The sequence below is a fragment of the Oenanthe melanoleuca genome, chromosome 20 (genome assembly GCF_029582105.1).
Source record: "Oenanthe melanoleuca isolate GR-GAL-2019-014 chromosome 20, OMel1.0, whole genome shotgun sequence".
Lineage (NCBI taxonomy): Eukaryota > Metazoa > Chordata > Aves > Passeriformes > Muscicapidae > Oenanthe > Oenanthe melanoleuca.
This window is the reverse complement of record NC_079353.1, coordinates 9,525,391-9,549,298: the sequence shown is the minus strand read 5'-3', so window position 1 is coordinate 9,549,298 and position 23,908 is coordinate 9,525,391. Positions and strand designations below refer to the sequence as shown.

The window sequence follows — 23,908 nt, the reverse complement described above, 5'->3', positions numbered from 1 at the left end:
CAAGGAAACGCTTCCCAATTCAACCACTTATCCCCTCTCTAACCCTGCTTTTGTGTGGTCTCTAGCCCTGTTTTCTGTGGGGCCGGAAAACAGTCCAGTGACCCCTGGCTCCCTACATGTCCCCCAGGGGCGAGATGCCACAGGCCACCCTGCAAGCCCGTGCCAGCACGGATCCAGCTGTGGGATCTGTGTGGAGGAAACTACAGCAAATGCAGACCTGCCTTCATCAAGAAGCCACACCATGGTGCCAGTGGCAGACGTACTGGGGTCTGTCCCCAGGAAAAGCCTCCGTGGATGCAGTGTTGGGACTCTACAAACAGCAAACCCTGCTGTGGGTGCCAGGGCCCTAAGGTATCCTGTGGGGTGTGTGGCACATGGGAGACCTGTGGGGTGCAGGGTGGTCCCCCATGAGTGCCATGGGATGCAAAGCACCCCTGGTCCCCCACGAGTGCCATGGGGTGCAGAGTGTCCTGATCCCCGATGAGTGCCATGGGGTGCAGAGTGTCCTGATCCCCGATGAATGCCATGAGGTGCAGAGTGTCCCAGTCCCCCATGAGTGTCATAGGGTGCAGAGTGTCCTAGTCCCCCAGGCGTGCCAGGGGGTGCAGGGTGGTCCCCCATAAGTGCCACGGGGTGCAGAGTGTCCTGATCCCCGATAAGTGCCATGGGGTGCAGAGGGCCCCGGTCCCCCAGGCGTGCGGAGGATGGCGCGGTTCCAGGCGTGCTGGGTGGTCTGTGGCACTGGCATCCCACACCAAGTAAGGGCTCCACCCGCCCCGCTGCCCCGGGAGTTGTTCGGTGGGGATGCTCCTTCCCCCCAGCCCCTGTTCCGGCAGGACCGGCTGTGTGTGCCCCCCGGGAGTTGCTCGGCGGGGATGCTCCGGTCCCCGAGTCCCCGGGCCACAGGACTGCCTGTGTCCCACCTCGGGGTCGCTTGGAGGGGATGCTCCGTTTCCCGAGCCTCTGCTCCGGCAGGACCGGCTGTGTCCCCCACGGGAGTTGCTGGGGGGGATGCTCCGGTCCCCGAGCCCCTGTGCCGGCAGGACCGGCTGTGTCCCCCCTTTCCCCACGGACCCCCCGCGCTGCGCGCCCCGCGCCCGCCCCCCGCGCCGGCAGCGCTCCGCCCCTTCCCTCCCTCCTCCCTCCTCCTTCCTCGCTCCTCCTCCTCCCCCTCTCCTCCTCCTCCTCCGGCGCTCTCCCTCCCGCGGCGGGCGCGGGGCGCGGCGGGGCTCGGGCGCTCCCGCTCCCCTTTGTTCGCCGCGCCGATGGCGGCCGGGCCGGGCGGCGGCCCCGGGGCGCCCAGCGAGGCGGAGGCGGCGCAGCTCTGCCGCAGCCTGGAGGTGGGCACCGTCATGACCCTCTTCTACTCCAAAAAGTCGCAGCGACCCGAGCGGAAAACTTTCCAGGTGAAGCTGGAGACGCGGCAGGTCACCTGGAGCCGCGGCTCCGAGAAGGTGGAGGGCGCCGGTGAGTGCGGCGGGGCGGCGCGGAGCGAGGGGGCGGCTCGGGGGCTGCGGGGCCGGGGCCGTGCGGGGAGCGCCGGGGCTCCGTGCCGAGCAGGAGGGAGAAAAAATGAGAAATAATGAACCTCCAGGCTCTCCGTGCCCGGCATCTCCCTACAGGCAGCCGGGGGGCGCAGAGGGGTCCGGGTCCCAGCGTGGGGCCGGGCTGAGCGCGGGGGATGCGCGGGGGATGCGCGGGCCGCTGCCGCCACTGCGCCGCCTCACAACTTCCCGCATCCCTGTTCGGCACCAAACTTCCCCTGGGATAAACGAGGTGTCTTGGCGAGCAGCACCTAAGGGCTGTAGGGCGCCTCAGAAGGAGGCTTAGTGGGGATTAGTGTGAGCTCTCTTGCGGTTACACCTCGGAGCAACAGATGAGACCGAATGGAAAAGGTTAAAAAGTAGGAAAACGAACTCAAAATACTGTACTGTAGTTCTGTCCTCTTCCCCGTTGCCCGCACATCATCCCGAGGGTGATGGCACAGGGTCAGATGAGCCCCGAGTTCCCGTGCTGGATGGGGACAAGGAGGACAGGGGGAAGGATGCAAGAAACCTGAGTGCAAAACCAGAAAGATGGGTGGGAAGGGGGTGAGAGCTGGCATGCCCCGCACTCTCAGCCTTGGTGTTGGTTTCCCAGGTTTTCTTAAATTATCCTTCCTGCCCCCGTGTGCACCAGCACGAGGATGGGGTCTCTGTTCTGTGCTGGGCATGAGGAAAAGGGGACATGCACGAAGGGCAGCTGATGGCAGAGCTGGTGCTGGCCATGGCACTGCCTCCCCCATGCTGAGGGGTGCAGCTGGGGCCCAGCAAGGCCAGCGACGGGCTGTCAGCTCTCCTGGCAGCTGCTGCTGGTCCAGGATGGAAAGATGGGGTGCTTAGGGGCTTAGATGAGGAAAGGGCATGGAGATGGTGACCACATTTCTGCAGCAGGTCCACAGAGTGCCTGTTTGGGGCTTTGGTTTGCCCTGAGACCCTTTGAGTCCCCTACCTTCTGCCCTATGGTGTCTCCAGGCAGATCTGGAGGGAGCCTTGGGCTGCTTTAGCATCATGAGGATGTGAAGCTCCCCCACCTCTTTCCCAGCATGGCCTCTGGGAGCAATGAGGCAGTGTGAGAGAGAGGAGAGAGCAGCATTCTATTGACCCCGTGCTTAAATTGTTCGTAAACTAAGGCACAGCAAATATTGGTTTTGCTGAGATTTTGAGACCATTGTCCCCATGGTGGATAGAGATCCCCACGGGTGTCTGCAGGGGTGATTGTTCCTGGGACAGACCTAGATGTGTCCTGTAACCTGGGACCTCAACTTGGAGGAAATCTAGAGAACTTCATCTTCTGTATCAGAACTGTGGGCCTCACAATGATAAAGCCATGGCTGCAAGGAATTCTTGTGCTGTGCAGACATCCAAGAGCAGAGCAGTGAAAGCAAAGAGAGTGTCTCAGGGACTGGGGTGATGGTGTTTCTTTTAATGGCACAGAGGAAAATTCCTTGGGGCTTCTCTGTGGTGCCACAGGCAAGTTATCTGGCTGGTGGTTTTGAGCTCTGAGTTCCCCACGTGTGCCTCTCAATGCTCATGTTCCCACACTACGTGTGACTCTCCCAAGGGCCTTGCTGGGCACAGAGGACATCAGGCTGAAGAGCTGCTGTATCTTCAGCCCCATCTCTTTGGTGCCAGATGCTTTCCCCATGGTGTCCTCTCTCACCAGAGCATCTCATCCTGTCCTCAGTCCCCTCCTCTGGTGTCACCCAGCACCCTGAGCTTGCAGGGCTGAGGAGCAGAGCTTTGCTGTAACACTTCCTGGACAGAACTGTGGGCTCCAGGTGGAAATACCAGCCTGTGTACACAAATAGTGACTGGGTTTCTAGGCAGGCAAGACAAAGCCACGGAATCGATGGCCAGCAGTACTAGGTTCTTGGCCAGCTTCCCTGTTTTTGTCTGGATGTGCTTTCTGGGCAGAAAGAGGATGTCTGGGAAAAGGCAGGTGTGTGACAGCTCCCCTTCATGTGGCAAATGGACCAATGTGTTCCTCCCCCTGGCTTAACATTGCCATGGCCATGGAGGGAACCAGAGGGGGAGGTAATCTGGAGTTGAGCTCATCACTTTCAGTGCAGGATGGTTCAACCTTGGGCAGTGACTGATCCAGTTCTCCCCATGAAGACAATGCCAGCACAGGGAGCAGTGGGCTGGGGCTGGTAGGAAAACTGAGTTTTGCTTTTTGTGGTGATACTGGTTTGGCCCCAGCTTGCACTATGAGGAGAGCAGCCAGCTGTCAGGAGGTGAGATGTTCCTTCCCATGGAACAGCATCTCCACCAAATGTGTCTGGGGACTTACAGGCCAAAGATTGCTGTGTTCATGGATCAGTAATGAATGTTCTTGGGTTTCGTAAGAGCTGGAGACCACCAGGGAGTTTTAGACCACCCTGGATACATGTTAGTTGTCTAAGAAGGCATGATTCTGGGTTTTTATCCATTTCAGGGCAGGTGAATATCCACAGTATATCACCTGTGGAGGTTTTGGGCTCAGGGCACATCTGTGTGGATGGCCATGTCTTGCAGAGGTCTGTCTCCATGGACACCAAGTATAGAGGATCTGTGCTCCTTTCTCTGCTCCTGGTGGGTTGTGCAGAAGGAGATGTGTTTGTCCAGGGAGGGGTGGGTGAGGATGGGGGACCTGGCTCCATGGCTGGCAGTGCTGGAAAGAGCACAGCCCCAGTGGCTCAGCTGGGGAAGCTCCTGCTGCACGGTGGGCAGTGCAGGCAGGGACAGAGCTGGCTCATCTGCAGGTGGGCTAAAGCTGCAGTGTGCCAGGAGAGGGCTCTGGGCACAGCCACTGCCAGCGTTCCCTGCTGTGCTGGGGCTCCTTTCAGGGATTTGCCATCACTGTCAGTGGTGTTGTGGAGCAGCTGCTGCCCCAGAATGTGCAGGAGCTGCTCTGGCAGTACTTCTGATCTCTGCTGGACTCTGGGGGGGGTTGCAACAGGCAACCAGTTCTTTGACTTAAAAACAAATTGGTTGGTGCTTGGCTTTCTGTGCATGCTGATGTGGAGCTTAGAGGGGAGCAGAGCCTGAGCAGGCTGAGAGTCACCCCACTGCTGGAGAGAGGTCTAGGGAGCCCCTGTCCTCCGTTTCCCTGGCCCCTCAGCAGCATGGTGCTGTCAGTCTGAGTTCCCTCACTGTGCCCTACTGCCCTGCCCACAGGTGATGTGCCACCCTTTATTTCAAGTGACTCAATGAAGCCAGCAGGGTCTGACTGGTCTCTGCAAGGAAATTTTGGCACTTAGGGATGAAGGCCTCTCAATGCTTCAGCATCTGCTAACAGCAGGGGTGTTGGACCAGGGGGATGCTGGCTGGAGATGTGGCACTTGGGGACGTGGTTCAGTGCTGGAGCTGGCAGTGCTGGGTTAATGGTTGGACTGGATGGTCTTAGAGCACTTTTCCTACCCTAATGATTCTGTGAAGAGTTGGGTGTCATCACCACGTGTGCTGCAGATGGACAGGTAACCAGCTGACCTCACTGGCTGCCCAGCCTTGCCTGGAGGTGCTGGGGCACCGAGAGCAGGGAGCCCTTGCTGGAGGGACAGCCCTCTCCTGTGCCCTGCTTTGTGACCCTTGTGTAGCACTTTGTGAGCACTGCATAAAGACCCTGTGTGTGTCCCCCCTGCCTGGGCAGCAGGCACAGCAGGGCCCCAGCCAGCTGGGCTGCCACATGAAGAGCCTCTCCTCTTGGACAGGACCCTGCTCTTCGCTGAGCTCTTCAGTTCACTCCAGAGTGAGGAGAATCTCCATGGGCTGAGCGATGGGGAGGAGGGGTAAGCTCCCCTTTCTCCAAAGCAGTTGTCTCCTTCTCCTGTACTTCTTCTAAACTGCAAAATGCAATCCTGGTTTGTGCCAAAGAAAAAAAAAAAAAAAAAAAGGCTTTTTTTTCAATTAATACTTGTTTTTATTCATAGGGATCCAGCCAGGTTTAATTACCAACGGATTGCTTTCTTGCTAATCAACTCTGCAGAGGGCCTGGCTGCTACAATAGGAAGAGTGCTTATAATTTTCTATTCTTTTTGTTAAGCACCCAGAGCAAAGTAGAGCTAACCCCTCAAGTCAGTTGTTTATTATGCATTTATTTTCTTTTAAACTTCCTATGTTAACCGATTCTTTATTTTTAATAAAGTTGTCTCGCATTCTTACCTTCTCATTCTGAGGGGGTTACAGGCCAGCTTCAAATTGAACAGTTTGCCTTGAAACACATCAGAAAATTCAGAGAGTTTGCTCAGAGAGTGAGCTGAAAATTTGGAGCAGATGTTTGTTTTATAGGGGAGAGGAGAAAAAAAAAACTACCTCAAGCTGTGGTTGCATTCTTGCTTTCAGTGAAATGAGCTCAGTCCCTTGGAGGTGAAGAAAAGCCATCGCCTGTGTAAAAGAAAAGAAATGAGCTGTAAAATATTAATGCAAAGTGGCTCTGAAGTGTGGCTGTACTCGCCTCAGCTGTTTCAAGCACCAGCCTCTTTTATTAGCCCACTGAGGCATAGCTTTTTTAATTATGTTTTTTTTTGGGGGCCATTTGCTTAAGCTGAGGAGCTTGGAGCTCCTAAGAAGCGAGTGAGCCAGAAATGGTTTCCAAGGATAAAATAACTTCAGAGTGAGCTCCTCTTGGGGTGCAGGATGGCTCCTGCACTGGAGGGTCCCCTCCTGCTCCACCACCAAGGATGCAGGATGCCCTGCAGTGGGCAGAGGGCAGGAGGGTGGTGCCTGGAGCAGGGGCTGCAGAAAGGTGGGGTGGGAAGGGGAGAGCGTGGCTTGTGGCTGTTGGGGTGGTTGAAGCTTCCCCTGCTGACACTCTGCTGTGGGCAGGTTTCTTGAGGGCAGACACACACACAAAAACCTGTGTCCCCCTTCCTGCTTGCCAGGGCATTTGTGACACACACAAAGCAAGTGAGCTCTGCTCTGCCTTCACCTCTAAACTGAAACAGCCTCTCCTCTCATTTCACATCCCTTTGTCATTCCATTTTTACTCTTGGTAGCATCTTCCAGGAGGAGCAGGTTAGAAAATACCTCCCCATGCAGTAAGACACATTACCTCCTCCCTTGGCATCTCAAAAGCTTCTCTGCAACCTGGAGAGCAGCTGGAAGTTGGCTGGCTGGGAGTGTTTTCCTCTAGTACCTGCACCCATGTCATCCATCCATCTGGTTCCTTCCTCTGCCAGTCAACCACATGGAAGGAATTGGCTTATGGGGTTCAAGCCCACTAATTAGAACGTGCTGGAGAGGTTTTGCAAAGTGTTGGACTGATTATTTCTCACCAACATCAAGGGGGCTGAGTTTTCCAGGGCTTGGCTTTCTCCTTGCCTGTTGGCTGGACACCATGTGTGGCAGCAGGAGCACCTGAGGCAGCTGGATGTGAACATCTGGGCTTGCAGAGTGTGTGCCAGGAGGTGCCATGCTCAGCTCCATCACCTCCTGTCCCCAGGGGCTGTTCTGGTGTGGGATTTATACAGGACTTTCATGTGCCCCATCTCCAAGCTGATGAGCTGGGCCAGCAGTTGCCCAATCCAGGCTGCCATCTCCCTGTCTGTACAGGGGGATGGTCACCCTTATCTCAAACCATTTGCTGGGCTCTGTTATCTGATGGGTGTTTCTGTCCTGTGAATGTCCCCAGGACATGCTGACTGTCCCCTGTCCCCTGTGAGCAGGCATGTGACCTCCATCTCACAGATTGCAGACACAGGAGGAAAGGCTCTGCAGCCTTGGTGGGAGTCAGTGCTGAAGTCCCTGGCCCTGAGCAGTTCTGAGGTCCCAGTCCCCCAGTGCTGCCTGTGGCAGAGCAGGCTTGGCCACTGAGCTGCCCAGAGTGCAGACTTGGTGTAAATTCTGTGTTCTGGCAGCCAGGCCTCTGCTCTTTGTCTGGGACCTTCCCCTCCAGGGAGCAAGGGGGCTGTTGTGTCCTTTTGGGACTGACCCATGTCAGAGTGTGCTGTGATGGGCAGCCTGGCCTGGATGTAAAACTTGGGAGCACTTGGAATAGAGCTCTCAGAACAGACCCTCACTTGTGACTGCCTTACAGTTTTGGCTGCATCACACAAACTTCTGCTTGAGTTGGAGGCTTATTGATGAGCTGTGGATGGCAACTTTAGAAGCTGCTGCAAGTGGAGCACGTGTGACTGTGTGTCCAGCTCATCTGTCTCTGCCAAAGTGGGATCCTGCTGGAGTTGGCTTGACAGACAGTGTGTGCTGAGCATCTCATCCCATCCATGGGACTGGCAGGCAGGAGCTGTGAGATCCCTGAGGTCAGCCTGTGCCTGCTGTCCTGCAGGGCTGTAGGAATAGCCCAGCACTGTGCTTGTGCTGGGCTGTGCTCTGGTGTGTGAAGAGGCCAGCAGTGACATGCTTGGTGCTGGGCTGGTGGTTTTGGGCTCAGAGGGGTGTGACAGTGGCTCTAGGAGCCATGCAACAAGCCCTGCTGTGTCCCTGTTCCTGAGCTGCTGCAGGTTTGGTGTGACCCAGTGTACAGCTCACAGTGAAGGAGGCTGTGGGGAGTCCAGGAAGAACTTGCAGCATGTGGTGAGGAGGTGTGGGCCTGTGAGCACAGAAAGCCCAAGCAGCTCTGAGCTTAAAAAACATTGGCTGCACCTTACCATACAGTAGAAGGAAATGGGTGAAGTCTGTGCAGAAGAATTTTTACTTTTCTAGTGTTCTCTGAGGTTTAAGGGCAGAAAAAATCAGGAAATTTTGAAGCTCTTACAAAGCTTTTGAAAAGTTCCCCCCCACATCCTCCCTTCTTCCCCTTGGCCAAACAGGCTTGGTGAGTGGATGGTGGAAGATGATGTTGGAATACTAGAAGGATATCTGTCTAGAGAAGGATAAAAGGAGACAGCAGCTCTGGGTGTTCCACAGATGCACAGCAGCTGTATGGAGAGAGCTGTGTAGTGCTCACAGAAACCTGTGACCACCCCAGCAAAGCTGTGAGGCTCCTCAGCTCACTTGCTCGTGCTGGTTGCTGCTGCTGGTGCCCCACATGAGCTCAGTTTCACATCTAGCACATCCTCTGCCCGTGGCTGTGCCCTGCTGCACGGGGGTGGGTGATCTCATGGCTTTTCCCTGCTCATCTGTTCTGTGGTTCTGCTGCTGGAGGTTACATCAGACAGTGCTGGGAGGGCATCTTCCAGACCAGGGAGAGCCCTCAGGAAGGCACATGGTGACAGCAGCCATTCCTAAAGGGTCTCAAGTGCTAGAAAAAGCTGTCCTCCCAAATGATTTTAATCTTTCAATTTTGAGTATTCTTATTTTGCACGAAGTGCCTTGTTATGTGGAAAAAGCTTTTTCACATTGATTCCAACGAGAAACTTCCTCATTTCTGAGAATTTTCTGCCTTTCTGAAGATCCCCCAGTGCTTGGAACTCTAGGCCAGGACTGTCTCCTTCTGATCTGCCAGGCTCATCCCTCCTGTCCCAGGTGTCCTTGCCATGGGCTGATGTCCCCAGCAGAAGCTGGCCACTCTAAATCTGTACAAGTCAGCAGAGCTTTGGGATGCTGCCAGCCCATACTCTGAAAGTGTCTGTGATTTTCAAACTGCTTTGTAGCTCCATCTTTGCTGTCCCTGTAGTCTGGTGGCTCTTTAGCCTGGTCTGGGGTCCTGGTCCCCTGGCTGGGGAGCCATGGAAAGCCTTCCAGAATCTGGCATGGACCTCTCCCTTGTTTTCCTCTGCAGGTCGTCCCTTCTGTTTGTAAACGCTTGTGGCTCTGAGGTTTTGGTCAGTCCCTTCTTGTGCTGTCAGCAGGGTGCCCCAGAGCATTCCTGGCTGCCCAAGCCAGGCAAACCCATGGTGCTGGTTTAAAATCATCCCAGGGGAGGTCATGGTCCAGCAGATGATCTCCTGTGATGTGGGATGTTGTGCTGAGCTGTTTGCCCACTGGCCTTTAGGATGCAGTGGCCAAAAGCCACAGCAGAAGGGGCAGGACTGTGATGTACAGGCTGTATTTTCTCCCCAACCCATTACGAACACATGTATTTTCTTCTTCTTGAAATATGACTATTTTTTTCTCTTGCCTTGACATACAGAATCCCCTATCTGTGCTGTCCTGTGTTTGTAGCTCATCCCCAGCCTTTATCCCTACAGGGGTGGGGGATGTGCAAGACTCCTGCCTTCCCATTGTGGTCCTTTGGGAAGTGACCTTCTGGCTGAATCACCTTAAGGACAAGGTTGCCTTTTCTGCTAGCTCCAAACTCCGTCCCCAGGAGCTGGCTGTGTGCTGTGTCCCCTGCCCAGCCAGGATCCCAGTGCCTGGAGGGATGGCTGCAGGAGGGCTCTGAGTGACACACAACGATGTGTGGATGCTCTGTTGCCTCCTGGCTCTTCGAGCTGCTCCAGCTGTCCTGGAGCTCCTCTGATTCCCTCTGTGGTGTCCTGTGCTCCTCTCCTCCTGGGATTGCCCTGTGCAGAGCCCCATCCTGTTCCCCTGTAGCATCACCCCGTGGTAGGGCCACACCAGCCAGAGCTGGAAGTGGCCACATCAAGGAAGGCTGTGCTCCACAGGGACCCTGGGCAGAACAGCTGCTCGAGAGTCTTTTTCCTGTTTACTTGCTCCCAGCAGTGCTGATGGTGTGGTGTTTAAAGGACACCCCCTGCATGTGCCCGTGCATCCTTCATCCCTCCTCCTGCTTACCTCTGGTGCTGTAATCCTCAGCCCAGGTCAGATAATGGGGCTGGCTGCAGGTGGGGCTTGGCCATGCTGGGAGCAGGGAATGTCCAGGAGGACTTTCACCCCCTTGGCTCCCTGCCCTGGAAATCTGCCCCCCATAAATCTGCTTCCCAGCTGGCAGGAGGTGGGGACTGCCTGGGTTTGTTTGCTGAGCACTTGGACACTGCCTGTCAAGATGCTTCTTGCTGTGAGGCTCTCGTGCCCCTGGGCTCATCAGAGCAGAGCACAGAGCCTGCTGCCTTGTCTCTCCAAGCTCCTGTGCTTGGATCCTTTTCCCTTAGACATCACTCATTCACCTCTGGCTCCTCTTGCCAGGATTCCAGGGCACTCTGCATTCCCTGCTTCTCTCCTGAGCTTGCAGTACTTGTCCTGTTAATCCCTGCCAGCTCACAGACCTCCTCAGCTTCAGAAGGCAAAAAAGCTGTGTTCCTGGTTCCAGAGCAAACCCCAAGCAGTGCTAGGGCAGTGGGAAGTTGGTTCTGCTTTTCTCTATGTCCCAGCAAAGCAGCAGAAATCGATTTTTGTTGGTTTTTTTTCCTCTTCCATGTCTCACATGTCCTGTAGAGCCTTGTGTCAGCCTGTTCTCAAGGTCTTGCTGCTAGTTGGAGTATTGTCCCTGTAATCTCCAGCAGCTCGGGCTCTGGGGCACATTGTGAAGAGGTCTAGAGGTGAGGGAATGAAATTTTTTGAGCATTGGTACATCAGGTTTGATACGAGTTATGGAGTAGGTTGGAGTACAAACAGGAAGAGGTTTCCAGTTCTGGGGACCAAATAAATCCCAGGTGAGGTCATTTAAAAAGAACAATCCCAAGTGGTTTCACACTGTTACCATAAGCTTCTGCTTCTCCCCCATGAACTGAAAATGCTGTCACCTGCCAGGGGTGTATGACTTGGGTAGTGTCTGCTCAGTGCCTGGGCATCTTCAATTGGATGGTGCTGCAAGGAAGCTCCACTGTCCTGCTCTCCATCCTTGCTGGTTATCCCCCAAAATCTTGCCTTGGCATTGGAAGGTGAAACCAGCCCAGGGGTGTCCCATCCGCGTTAGTGCAGATCAAGCAGATCTGGTGGAAAGGGAAGAGGAGAGTCACTGTTTCCATTTGTAACCACATTGAGGCAAGTTTGATTTTATCAGCAGCTGCTCTGGTAGCTTTGTATCTGGTTTGTGTTGGGTGGGTAGAGGTGGCTCAGGTGGAGAATCTGAGGAGGAAGTGACAGGAGGAGGAGGAGGTGCCTCCCTGCGTTTCTTGTTTGAGATGATCCAGCCCGTGGTCCCTCACAGACAGGGCACAGAGACAGATCCAGGGGAGGGCACACATCTGGGAGTCACATCTGTGCTCTGGCAAATACTCAGCCCTGCCAGTCTCAGAACAGCTTGTGAGTTGAGCATGGGATAGGGGTCAGGCTGTTGTGGTGACCTCGAACAGTTCAGCAGCAGATGAGATCTTTATCCCATCCTTCCCTTCCCAGTGTTGATCTCACACTGCAGAGTTCAAGCCTGGTAGTGTCAGGGACAAGCCCAGCTGCCCACTCAGGTCCTGGCCCACAGGCACCTCTGCTGTGAATTGCTGTCACGGAAACTTGATTGCATCATCTGCTGGGGTAGATGAAAGCTGTCCCAGCATCTGAACATCACTGACATTTGCTGCCACGGTGACACATCTTTTCTGTCCTTTGGTTCTCACTCCTTGCCTTTGTGCCCTGTCCTGGGGACAATGTGTGGTCACTCTTGTCTCCAGTTATTTTGTGACAGGGCATGACCCTGGGCATGAAAGTTGGGCAGGCATCTCTGTTGAGTGCAGAAATCCCCAAAATGCTCCAAAAGGAGAGCTTGCTGCTATTGGACACTCAGATCCCCAGATCCACCCCTGCTAGGCTCCTGGCTGTGAGCTGTGCATTCAGAACTGCTGGGTTGCCACATCTGCCCTTCTGTCCTGCTTGGTTTCTGCCAGTCTACTTGGTCCCATCCCCTTCCCCTCACTGGCAGTGAGCACTCTGGCTGGCTGGGACCCTGGGGACATCAGTGTGCCTGTAAGGTCCGCAGAGGGGTGCAGAGATGTTGCACAGAAGGGTTCCCTGTTCAGCCCTTCCATGAAGGACACCTGCCTGGGGAGCAGCTTCCTTAAGCCTCTCACCCTCTTCCATGCTGAGAAACAGCATGGATTGGTGCCTCATCAATCTGTCCCTGCCCACCTGTGGATCTCCTTACAGCTGTGAGATCTTCCCTGGAGGGAGGAAGAGTGGCAGAGGCAGGAGCTGTGCTCACAGATCTTCATCCCATCCTCCCTTTGGTTTATTCTGCTCCTTTAAGGTCCTTGCATTTCTCACCCAGGCAGGGCTGGGGGGGATGGAGCCTGTAATGCCATGCAGAAGAAGGTCACCTTGGGGGTGGATTGTGGAGCCTTCCCTAGACAGGCTGTCCAGAGCACCAGTGCTGGGCTTCCCCTTTCCAGATGAGTCAGTGGAATTCTGTGCCTCTCAGACAGGCAGTGACTGAAAGGTCTCTCTGCTGGCTGCCACCAGCCTGATTTCATCTGGGACAGGGACACCAACACTTTCAGAGCAGCATCTGCTAGTGAAAACTGGGGCTTGCCTCGTCTGGAGCTGCTCTGCCTGTCTTTGGGGTGGAAATGTGCTCCTGTGTCCTGTATGGTGACAGTGCAACAAGTCCAGGGCTCTCAGAGCTGCCAGCCTTGCATGTGGGAGTGGGTGCAACCAGCAGCCCTGGATGCCCAGCTTGGATTTGGTACAAAACCCCACAGCTCCACAAAGACAAAATTCCATGGAGGACAAGAGGGACCCCCCAATGCATTCCAGGAAGAGGATTGCTGGAGCCCTGCCTGGCATTTGCCACCTGCTGCCTGCTCCTTCAGCTCCCCACCACTGGCTGTGGGCAGAGGCTGTGGGCAGCAGCATCCTGCTTTGCTCACTTGGAGGATGGTTTGGTTTTTTACTCACATTTTCTTGCAGCTGAGGGTGAGCGGGAGAGATGTGCTGATGATAACAGGTCAGGCAGCTGCCAGCCCACAGCTGCCTCTGCTTCTCACATCAAGGGGATGTTCAAGAGCTCTTGTAGGCCACCTGCCTGAGGCTGGGGCAAGGAGGAGGCCACTGTGCCCTCTAGAAGCAGTGTCTGGGCAGGACCTCTGCCTCCCTGCTCCAGCCCCTCAGTGGGATATGTGTGGGGTGGAGGAGGAGGGAAGGGCTCTGCCTCACATCCTCTCCTAATCTCCCTGCACATCTCCTGCAGCTTCCTCTGCAGATGATAAGGATTTTGGAGGGGGGAGCAGGGCAGGGAGGAAGAGGAGCTCAGAAGCCACAGGACATGTGACTGGGGGGCGCAGCAGAGGCTGTGGCAGGCAGAGGCTGGGACAAGAAGCCCTGGTGCCCACAGAGCAGCCAGCGTGTCCCCATGTGCCCCCCTGGGCTGGTCAGGGCATGCTGCTGCCCAGCTGCCACTTCCAGGTGGTGTTTGAATTCTGCCAGGTCCTCTCACTCCACACTGAGTGATTACTGAGAGGTGGACCAGGATCTGAGCTGGGATCCAGGCTAGCTCCAGTCACCCTGGTAATCAGGACCTCCCTGATGTCCCATCTCCAGCACACTGAGCTCTTTATCCCCCCAGCATCTCCCCTCCCAAGGTGCTTTCTGCATGGATGTTTCTGGCTCTGGGGTTGTGATGTTGAGACAGTTGCTTCATAGCAAAATCCAGTGGCTGGGAGCACAAAATCCATTTTGATGACACAGGTGAGATGAAGCACTTTGTTAGAGTAACCTGAGACACAGCTGAGCTGAGTTTGGAGGGAAAATTAGCATTACCTGCTATTTAGTATTTTATTTCATAAAATATATTTACCTGCATCTTTTCCTGAGGCAGAAATACCACCTGCATGTTGTAGCAACAAGAGCAGTGGGACCCACTGGTCCCCTGGGCACCAGGATGTCCTGCTTGGGACAACAGGGGAAGTGAGAGGATGTTTTACAGGGATTTGAGTGCTTAACTGAAAGAGCTGAGTCCCCTTTTTAGTTCATAGGGGGTGAGGAATGCTCTGGGGCACAGGGTTTTGTGATTTTTGGCCTCTGTGGATACCTCAGCCATGCTCCCTGCCCTCTGAAAAACCAGTTAAGGTCAAATGAGAATCCTCTCAGCTGGTTTGTTGTCATCCTGTCTGGATAAGGCATCTGTTAATGGCTCTGGCTCTACCTCTGGAAACCTGATCCCGGTGCTGAGCAGTACGGGGGGATGCGGTGAGCTCGGCTCCAAGGGATGCTCACTTCACCATCACTGTCTGCTTTGGGCTTGTCCAGGAAGGGAAGCTTTGCGGCCTTGAACTGCTGAGCTGTTGTCACTCTGACCAGTATTGATGTGAGATGCTCCTAATCAGTCAGGGTGATGCGAGGGGGATGCACAGGTCATCACTGGTGTGTTCATTACAGGAGTGACACGGTGTCCTCAGAGCCACCTTGGTTCCTCCCCATCCCAATCCAGCCCAGCTCTGCCTGTCTCCAGCAGGGATGGGCTGTGCAAGGCCATGAACAGCAAGGGCTGGCAGGTGCTGAGTGCCCTGGCCCCCAGCCAGCCAAGCACTTAGAGCTGGTTCTGAGCTCACCAGAGACTTGTGGTGGGTTTTGTTTTCCTTGCAAGCAGTGTTGGGTTACAGCAGCAGAGGGGGGTGCTGGCAGGGCTGCTGGGGGATCATCTGTGGGTGCCAGCAGGAAAGGTGAGCCAGGATGCTCCTGCAGGATGCTGCAGCTCCCAGAGCCACTGCTGGCCCCAAGAGCCAGTTCAGGGGGATCCCACTGAAAGGTAGCACTGCTTTACTCTCTGTGCTGCTGCATAATAGATTTCTCTTGTATTTTATTCACATCTTTTTCCTCTTTCTCCCTGGGGGCCACCTGACCCTCCAGTGCCCTGTGCAGTGATGGGAAGCCTGGGGATGACCACATGGCTGTGCTCAGTGGGATCCACAATGCTAAATAGCAGGAAGACCTTTTTTTTTCTTTTTAACCTCTTTTTCTTTGCCAGAGTGAGAAGGCTGGAGGCTTTTCCTTGCCCCTGGGCAGGATCATCCATGTCAGCCAGCTGAGGTCAGGCTGGGCTGGCAGTGACCCTGTGGCTCTCACTGCACCATTCCTCCCCAGGGAGACACAGAGCCAGCAATGCCTGTTGAGGGGGTGGCTGTTTGCTTGGAGGCTGTCCCTGATAAACCCATCCTGGAAAGTAATCTGGCTAAATGTTCTTTTTGTCAGCTTTTTAAAAATGTTTTTTAAATTTAGTAAGTTTTTCATGTTTCCAGAAATCCTCTGGAGGTGGTGATTTTGCAACCCTCAGAGCCTGTTCCAGGCTGTCCTTATCCTTACACGTTACAACACCCTATCCATCAGTGGGTAAATGAGGCTTGCATGAAGTTTCGGTTTTAAATGACTTCAAGGGTGGATATGGTTTTCATGTAACCAGAGGGTAATTTGGTGTGGTTTTTTCTTACATGGTGAGGGAGGTAGATGTGGGGTCAGCTTTTTCTTTCTGATGCAACCCACTCCTGCTGAAAGGAGGGCTCTTTGCCCAGAAATGTGACCTTTTTTTTTTTTTTTTTCCCAGTGCTGGAGGCAACGGGAGGGCCAGGCTGTTTCTTCTGGCAGTGGGCTATGGGGAAGTTTGGGAGGTTGTGAAGGGCACAGCTGTTTGTAGAGCCATGGGATGGCTCAGTGTGCAGTATGAGGAGCTCAGAGCATCTCTGGGCTGCATGGGCTGTGCTGCCTCCTTCCTGGAGCCTCTGCTGGCTCCTGTCTGCACACCCACCCGAGAGCTGGAGAGGAGCCAGCCTGCTGCAGGCCTCCCTGCTCATCCCTCCCTGCTTGCTGCTGCTGCTGCTCTGGGGCATCCAGCTCTGCCAGGCTGCATCAGGGCTCATATTCCATCATAGCTTCCCCCTACCATTGCTGAGGGACCAAGTCCTTCCTCTCTTGCCCCTCCCAGATGGGATAAGGATCAGTTTGTACACTCTGCCTCCCTGCCAGAGGGCAGCTCGGGGAGGAGATGGGGCTCACCTTGGTGGCAGAGGATTTGTCTTTGGAGGGTTACCCCAGGTCACCTGCCCTTGCTCCCCTGCCCAGGTGTGTGTGTGGACTGTGGTGTTTAACCCCTCGTGTCTTTGCCCACATCCTTGGTCAGCCTTCCCCAGCAAGGGCTCGAGGTACAGCCCCATGGTGGGACACGTGGGTCATGTCACAGAGCCACCACTGACTGGAAACACACTGGTGCTGAGCGTGGCAGAGCCTCCAGAGTGTGTCTGTGACACCTGGGCTAGAGCAAACCCCTCCACCCTGCTTTCCCTGCTGGCTCCCAGTCCCACACTGCCCAGGGGAGGGCTGGAAGGGAAGCCTGGTTTCAGCCCTTGCTACTTGGGGACAGTGGCATTTGTGCTTCTGTGCTTCCTGCTCAGTCACTTCCTTCCAGCTGCGAGGGAAGGTGTCAGAGGCAGGGTGGGAGAGGCTGCTCTGCTCTCTGTGGTGAGGAGAAGGCACAACCCAAACCCCAGCTGCCTTCCCCAGCACACACAGGCAGGTTTGGGAGGACCAGAGAGCAGCAAGCAGCTGCAAGCATGCGTGGGCTGGAGGTTCCTGCCTGATCCTCACAGAGGCTGCCCTTTGCCCTAGGAATTCCCTGCGTGCTTTTGCCCTTGATAAGCACCTCACTTGCTCCAGGGCTCTCTCCACTGCGTGGATTTTAGGTATGCAGTGTGTAACAGCAGCTCTGCCTCACCAGGTACCAGCCTGCTGCTGCTCTGTGCAGGGAGGGGTGAGCACAGGGCACAGCCAGCACTGCAGCATCCCAGAGGGCAGACAATATTGCAGTGTGGGGCAAAGGCAGGCCAGGAATATCCCAGCACCTTCCTTTGGTAGGTATTATAAAGTATTATAGTAGTGTAAACTACCATGAAAACCCATCTGACAGGTTTTCCCCCACTGTGTTGGTCAAACCCTGCATCCTCCAAGGACAGGATTAGCCTTCAACCCCACTGTGCTTGTCCTGGATGCAAAGACCTAGATTGTGATATGGATTTTTATGGGTTAAAATAACCTGCTGTGTCACTAAGGGTATGAGCACAGGGTAAGGTTATGGCAGGGCATGCTGACATTTGAACTGTCACACAGCTCCTTTCCAAAGAGTAGATGATGCCTCAAAAAGTTATACTCTTGCTTATTTTAGGAAGCTTCTCTGTCCTTCCTTTGCAGTCTCAAGGAACTGGGTCTTTCTATGCTCTTGTCACAACTTGATGAGCTTTGGAGGGTTATTAGATTCATAGAATATCCTGAGCTGGGAGGGAGCCACAAGGATCATAAAGTCCAGCTCCTAGCTCTGCACAGGACACCCCCAAAATTCATAGTCTGGATATGTCCTGTGCCAGGCAATGCCAGGCACCCACAGTGCTGCACAGGAGCAGGATCCAGGAGAGGATCCCACATTCTTTGGGAGGACTTGTAAAGCACAAAGTCAATCCCTGTCTGCCTTGCCCTGGGGTTTAGAGAGAGCATCATCTCTCATGATGCAGTTTGGTGCTGTTGGTGGCTGCTGTGGGTGACTGAGCAGGTCACATTTCTATCTAGTTTTGAACTGCAGTAAATAGAAATGAAAGGAGAGATGATCCACAGTGAGTGCAGTAAGTGGAGTTTAATTGGGATGAATTACATGCCAGGTTTGCAGTAATCTCCATCCTGCATTGCTCAGAAGCATCATCTGCTTTGGAAATGTGATTCACAAATGTTATTTGATTCCCATGGGCATTTAAGAAACTATTTTTCCAGGAAGCAAAAATTCTTGGGTTTGGGTTTGGTTTCTTTTTTTTTTTTTTTTTTTTTTTTTTTGTTATGCTGCTGTTGTTTTCTCTTTGTTTTATGGCAGTAGGAGTCCTTTCCCAGAATTTCCTCTGGGGAGGGAGTCTGTGAGATGCTCTCTTACCAGTGTCTCTTCAGCTCCTTCTCCTTGCTTGGTGCTGATGCTCTAGCAGTCTCACAGCTGTCCCTTCCTGGGGATCCCTGTGGGGGAGACATTCAGCCATTTTTGGGGAACACAGAGGTAAATGGGGAGGTGCTGGCTGGGGAAACCTCCTGGGGAAGTAGTGAGAGGGAGCTGTGCTTACAGGCTGTAGGTTTGGGCTGCTGTCATGTAATAGGTGCTAACCCAGCTCTTCAGATGACTAAATCCACTTCATCCATGCCCTTCCTCCTCCAATGCCATGGGAATTCCAAGCTATTCACTGAACCCTTTGTTTTCCCTTTCTCTCAGTGGATATTCGTGAGATCAAGGAGATCCGTCCGGGGAGGAACTCGCGGGATTTTGACCGGTACCAGGAGGATCCGTGTTTCCGACCCGAGCACTCTCACTGCTTCGTGCTCCTCTATGGCATGGAATTCCGCCTGAAGACCCTCAGCCTGCAAGGTACAGCTCTCAAAACCCTGGGGTTGTACCAGACAGGAGTCAGAACTTCATCCTCACAGGACTCAAGACAAAGATAACTCCCAGCTCTCAGGAATTGAAGGAGGAGGGAGAGGGATGTGCAGGAACAAGAGGTTGAGCCAGCCACATCCATCCCATGGGAGAGGAGCCAGCCAGAGCATCTGCATGGGGTGGAAATGTTACCAGAAAGGGGATGAAGCAAGGAATTGGGGATGTAAGGTGCTGGGGATAGTCCCAAAAGGTTTGGGTTGGTGATCAAGCCTGTGTGTCCCCTCTTCCCACTTCTCCTATGCATTTTCCGCAGCCACTTCTGAGGATGAGGTCAATATGTGGATCAAGGGGCTGAACTGGCTGGTGGCAGATACTCTGAGGGCACCAACCCCCCTGCAGATTGAAAGGTGAGGAAAACCTGTCCCTTTCCTGCACTTGTTTTCTTTTCCCCTCTTTCTGTCTGTTTTGACAGGAAGAGGTGAACACAGTGACATCTCATTCCCTCTCTGAGCAGTGCTGACCCAGCACTTCTGCCTCTGCACTCCAGAGGCTTCATCCTGCTGACCCCAGAGTTTGATCTCATGCATCAGGGAGAAGGAGTTTAACACAAATTGATGTTTCCATGTGTGCACAGCCTGTATTATCTGTAGCACTTCAGTGCAGAGGCATTTTTAAACTTGTCACCTGTATGAAAATAGGGTAGGCTGCCTCTAAAAAGGGGCAGAGCCGGGTTCTCTGGTGGGAAGGAGGGGTGTGGGAGTGGATGGTGTGGCACTGAGCATCTTCCAGAGAGGGATTGCAGCAGGGCTGGCTGTTGAGAGCTGAGTGTGTGCTGTTTGTGCCTTCCCACCCAGGTGGCTCCGGAAGCAGTTCTACTCCCTGGATCGAAACCGGGAAGACAGGTGAGGAGGGAGGGACTGGCACTCGTGTTCAGGGAAGGGTTTGAGCTGGAAGGGCTCACCTTTGGCTTGACACCCCAGCCTCTGCATTTTTTGTTGAGTTCTTTAGGCTTTCAGTGCTCATTTCCAAGGAACCTTAATCCAACCAAACTTCCCTGGCTGATTTTGACTGAATTTTTTTAAAAAAGCATAAAAAAGCTGTCTTGTTTTCCTGACCTATTTCTGAGCTGTTTAGACCCAGTAACACCTTCCCCCCACCTGGCACCACCCAAGACATCAAAGAGCCAAGAGGCAGTTCAGGCACTCCATCAGGGCTGAACTGGATTGCATTTATTACTCTCCGCCCTGTTTGTTCTATTCTCCTTTTTCTGAGAACCATGAAGCCATGGATCATCCCACTGCTTGGCTTTTGGGGCTCTTGGGTGAATACTTAGTGTTGTCCTAGCAAGTAAAATGTCATGCTTGTCATGATGAGGTAAGAGAAGGGAATTGGGTCATGATGCACCATGAGATAAGGGAGGGGACGTTCTCCTCTTGGGGAGGTGAGTTCCACTGTGCTCTGCTCTCTGTCCCACTTCCATCACCAGTTTTCCAGCCCCAGTGCTGGCTGCTCACTGAGCTGCTGTTGTTTGCCTCCTTTCATCCATGCACATGCTTCTCCCCTGTGATGTTAAGTGAGCCCATTAACCTTTCAGCATTGATTCCCATGTTAATGTGCTCCCCTGGGGGCATCAGCCCATGCCCCCCAGCTTGGAGCATGTGGGTCCCACCTGCCCCTTTTCCATGCTCTGATGTCCAGAGAGGGCTGGCTGCAGAGCACTGGGGTCCAGAGCATCCTCTGCTTTGTCTTTGTGTCCCTGCCTGGACAGCCAGGGGATGAATTCAGCCTGCCAGGAGCAGGGCAAGAGTGTGGTGCATGGGGAAAATCCTGCTGCACTGGACATTTCTGCCTTTGCAGTGATTTATGCTGTGGTGTGATGAGAGCACTGCTGGTGCACATGGATTTTGTGGAGGAGGGATAAATCCTCACAGAGGCAGAATGGGAAAAAAAGGAGCTTTAATCTTTTGCAGCTGCTCTCCATAAGCCACACACCTTTCAAATCCAGGCTTGGGTTGTATACACAGTGGTAACTGGCCACAATATTTCCTAACTCTGCAATGGAGAGCACTGAGGCAGGTGCAGGGGTAGCTGTGTGAAGGTTTTGGAGGAGAAATGCAGGAAAAGTGGAAATAATTGGTCCTTTTTTCCCTCTGGTTATGTAGTAAAACTGATGAAATGGCATCCCAACAGTACAAAAAGAGATTGCATGTATAGATCTGTCTGCCCAAGGCAGGTCAGCAGAGCTGACAGCCAGCCTGTTGCATCCCTGTTGTTTTTATTGATATCATCTTTCTATTACCATTTAGAATTAAGGCAGCAAAATCCAATATATTCCTTACCTGTCAACCACAGGGAGAGGTTTCAGTGTAAAACCCTTAATTGCTGCTCCAGCCCAGGCAGTGAGAGAAGTAAAGCAGCAACAGAGAAAGATTTGGGGTCTTCCCCTTTTACAAACATTTTACAAGCATCCTTGTGTTTTCTGCAAGGTAGAGGCAACAATTATGGGACATACACATCTCCTGGATTAAATCTTGGCCCTTGTGAGGCATTTCAGCATTAAATTTAATGTCACTGAGCTCTTTGCTTTTGCTTCTCATCCTGGAAGTGGATTTTCAAAGGGAACAGTGAGTTGTGTTTGTTTTTTTTTTTTTATTAAAACCCCACTTGCACACCATCCTTGATCCTTTCCAGAACAGACAGGGTTTTGGCAGCTGCAGAAATCGTTCTCAGATTTGTGTACCCCATGGCTCAGCCTCCTGTGCTGAGCCTTTCTTGTCTCTCCTCTGCCTTCCCCGGTCCTTCCCAGCACGCCAGCAGATGGTGGCTGTTTCCACTGGCTGCTGGGCCTTTGGCTATTTGTTTTTCTAAGGGAGGTTAGGTGGAAAGAAGAGGATAACAGGATGCTGGGGTTTTTTTTTCCTAACTGCTGTGGAGACTGTTTCACCTCTGGTCAGGAGAGCTGCCCATGGCTGGAGCAGCATTTACAGCCCTGAGGGCTGGCAGGGGAATGTTTCCATCTCCTGTGAGAGGGCAGGGCCTCTGGCCTGTGTGTCATGAAACCTTAAATAAGTTCTGTGTAAAAAATTCGTTTAGTTTGTTTTTACTTTCTAGTCTGAAAATACTGCCAAGCTGTTTATCCAAGGTCTCCAGCACTTTAACATGATGGATGACACACAATAAATAAAATCCTTCTGTAGCTGAGAGGGAAATGCTGGTCACAGCTTTGACAGGGCTTGCTCTTGTCACACCAGCGAGCAGGGCTGTGGTCCAGCACCTCCTGTGAAACAGCTCAGCATCACCAGAGCTGAGTTTCGGCTCCAGCGAGTCTCCAGGGATGGCTGCTGCTGCTTCTGCTCTTCCAGCCCCTCCTACTCATTTTCCATGAGCTTTTTTGCAGTCTCATGCTGTCAGCAAGGAGGGATTGCTGCTGGGCAGCCCTGGGGACTCTGTGTCCTGTTGGGGGTCCCATGACAGCTGTTACATGCTGTGGTTCCTGGCATGTGAGTGCATCTCTTTTTGTCCTCCTGGCTCACTCCACACATTTCCCTGTCCCCCAGGACCCCTGCCAGGGGGTCACACAGCACACTGCACACGACTGTGGGTGCTGGGTGTGCTGGAGAAGGGAAAGGGCAGTATCTCCTCCCTAGAACACTCACTCTGAGCCCCCAGGGCACCTTCAAGGTAGAGATTCTGGGGGAGACACTAGTGCTGAGTGTGTTGCTGACTGTACAGTGGTAAGGGAAGGGGAGGCTGGAGCCATTTCCCAGCTTTTTTTTTTCCTTCTTTTTCTGTTCCAGTGAGTGGCAGGACACTGCACAGTCCTTGGAGGGCCGGGTGCTGGCCTTGGGCAGGGCACAGGAGCTGGGCCAGGTCCTGCTCTGGGTGTGTGTCCAGCCCAGGGCTCTGAGCCCAGAACAAGGGCTCTCTGTGTCCTGCTGGCTGCCCAGCCCTCGCCTCTGCAGCGCCTGACACCGGCCGGTTTCTCCCTCTCCATGGAGCTCCCTCCATCCCTCCTCCTTCCTGTGGGGTTTGAGATCACCCTGCTTTCAGGGAACAGTGTAAAAATGATGTGGGTCACACATGAATGCCAGCATGCACCTGAGTTAAATCTCCTTCCCTGATATTTTTATATTTGCACCCCAAAGCCATAAGAATTTCCAGACTTGCCCTGTGCTTTGTGGGATGGGGGAGCATCCTGTAGGATCCTGTGTTCCCATGTGCTCAGTGGGGGACAGAAGCACCATCTGTGATTGCAGGGGTGGACTCCCAGGACTTGCTTTTAAGGCAGCAGCTGCCAGAAAATTATTGGACACAGACCCCTCAGCTTCTAAATCCTGCAGATGGGAGGCATCCTCATTTTTCCTTGCTGCAGGGCTGTTGCCCCATGTGGGGACAGCCCAGAGCTGCTTCCTGCCTGTCTCTGCCTGCTAGGGTGTGGGATCCTGCTCAGGGTTGACACTGCAGCTTTCCCTGGTCCAGGAACCAGCACCTTTGGTGTGGAGGGCTTTGGGAAGCACAGCCACTGCCTGCAGAGTGTGTGGCTGGGAGAGCACAGCTGGGCACGACGTGGCAGTGCTGTGGCTGGGGACTGAAAATGGCTTTTTTCCCCTCCTTTAGATAAAATTAGCTGAGTCCTAACCACTTGAGAGCCTGTCCTCCTCCAGCAGGCCAGGGAGGGGGTTTTGGAAGGGGTTGGTCACCCAGCATCCATGTTGGGGCACAAATATTTGAAAAATGCTTCTCCCTGGTTGTTCATTTAAAGCAGTGGGTGCTGCCTGTCAGCTGTGGCATCAGCTTGAGTGGGCAGAGGGTGCTGGGCTCACCCTGCTCTATCAGGAGTTGTAGGAGCAGTATTTGCAGTCCCACTTGCATGCAGATCTCTCTCTGCTCCTCACATCTGCCCCACTGTCCTGGGGTCACACACCCATCCTTGTGTCACAGCTGATGTCCCTTTGGGCACAGCCTCACTGTGCATGTGGTGTTCCAGCCCCAGGGGGAGACCCCTCCATCCCAGACCTCCTGAATGTGTCCCCTCTTTCCCTGCTGAGCCAGGATCTCTGCCAAGGATCTGAAGAACATGCTGTCTCAGGTCAACTACCGGGTCCCCAACATGAGGTTCCTGCGGGAGAGACTCACGGTGAGTGTGACCCTTCCACTCTCCCCTTCTGCAGTCCATTGCCTGCCTTTGGGCAAAACTTTATGGTGGTTCAACTCCCAGGGAGTGTTTGCATACTGCAGAGCCTCCCAGCCTTTCCTGGGAGAGCCCCCACCC

General features: G+C 53.8%; 1 protein-coding gene across 4 annotated transcripts in view; it reads left to right on the top strand.

The window, feature by feature from the left end:
- The first annotated feature begins 1,185 nt into the window (after window positions 1-1,185).
- PLCG1 (phospholipase C gamma 1) overlaps window positions 1,186-23,908 on the top strand; it is a 40,502-nt gene continuing 17,779 nt past the window's right edge. For all 4 annotated transcript variants that reach the window (XM_056507234.1, XM_056507232.1, XM_056507233.1 and 1 more), the window contains exons 1-5: window positions 1,186-1,467; window positions 18,475-18,627; window positions 18,950-19,043; window positions 19,491-19,538; window positions 23,689-23,773. In XM_056507234.1, coding sequence (XP_056363209.1) covers window positions 1,266-1,467; window positions 18,475-18,627; window positions 18,950-19,043; window positions 19,491-19,538; window positions 23,689-23,773 — 582 coding nt within the window. In that variant the 5' untranslated portion in view covers window positions 1,186-1,265. The remainder of the gene's footprint in view (window positions 1,468-18,474; window positions 18,628-18,949; window positions 19,044-19,490; window positions 19,539-23,688; window positions 23,774-23,908) is intronic.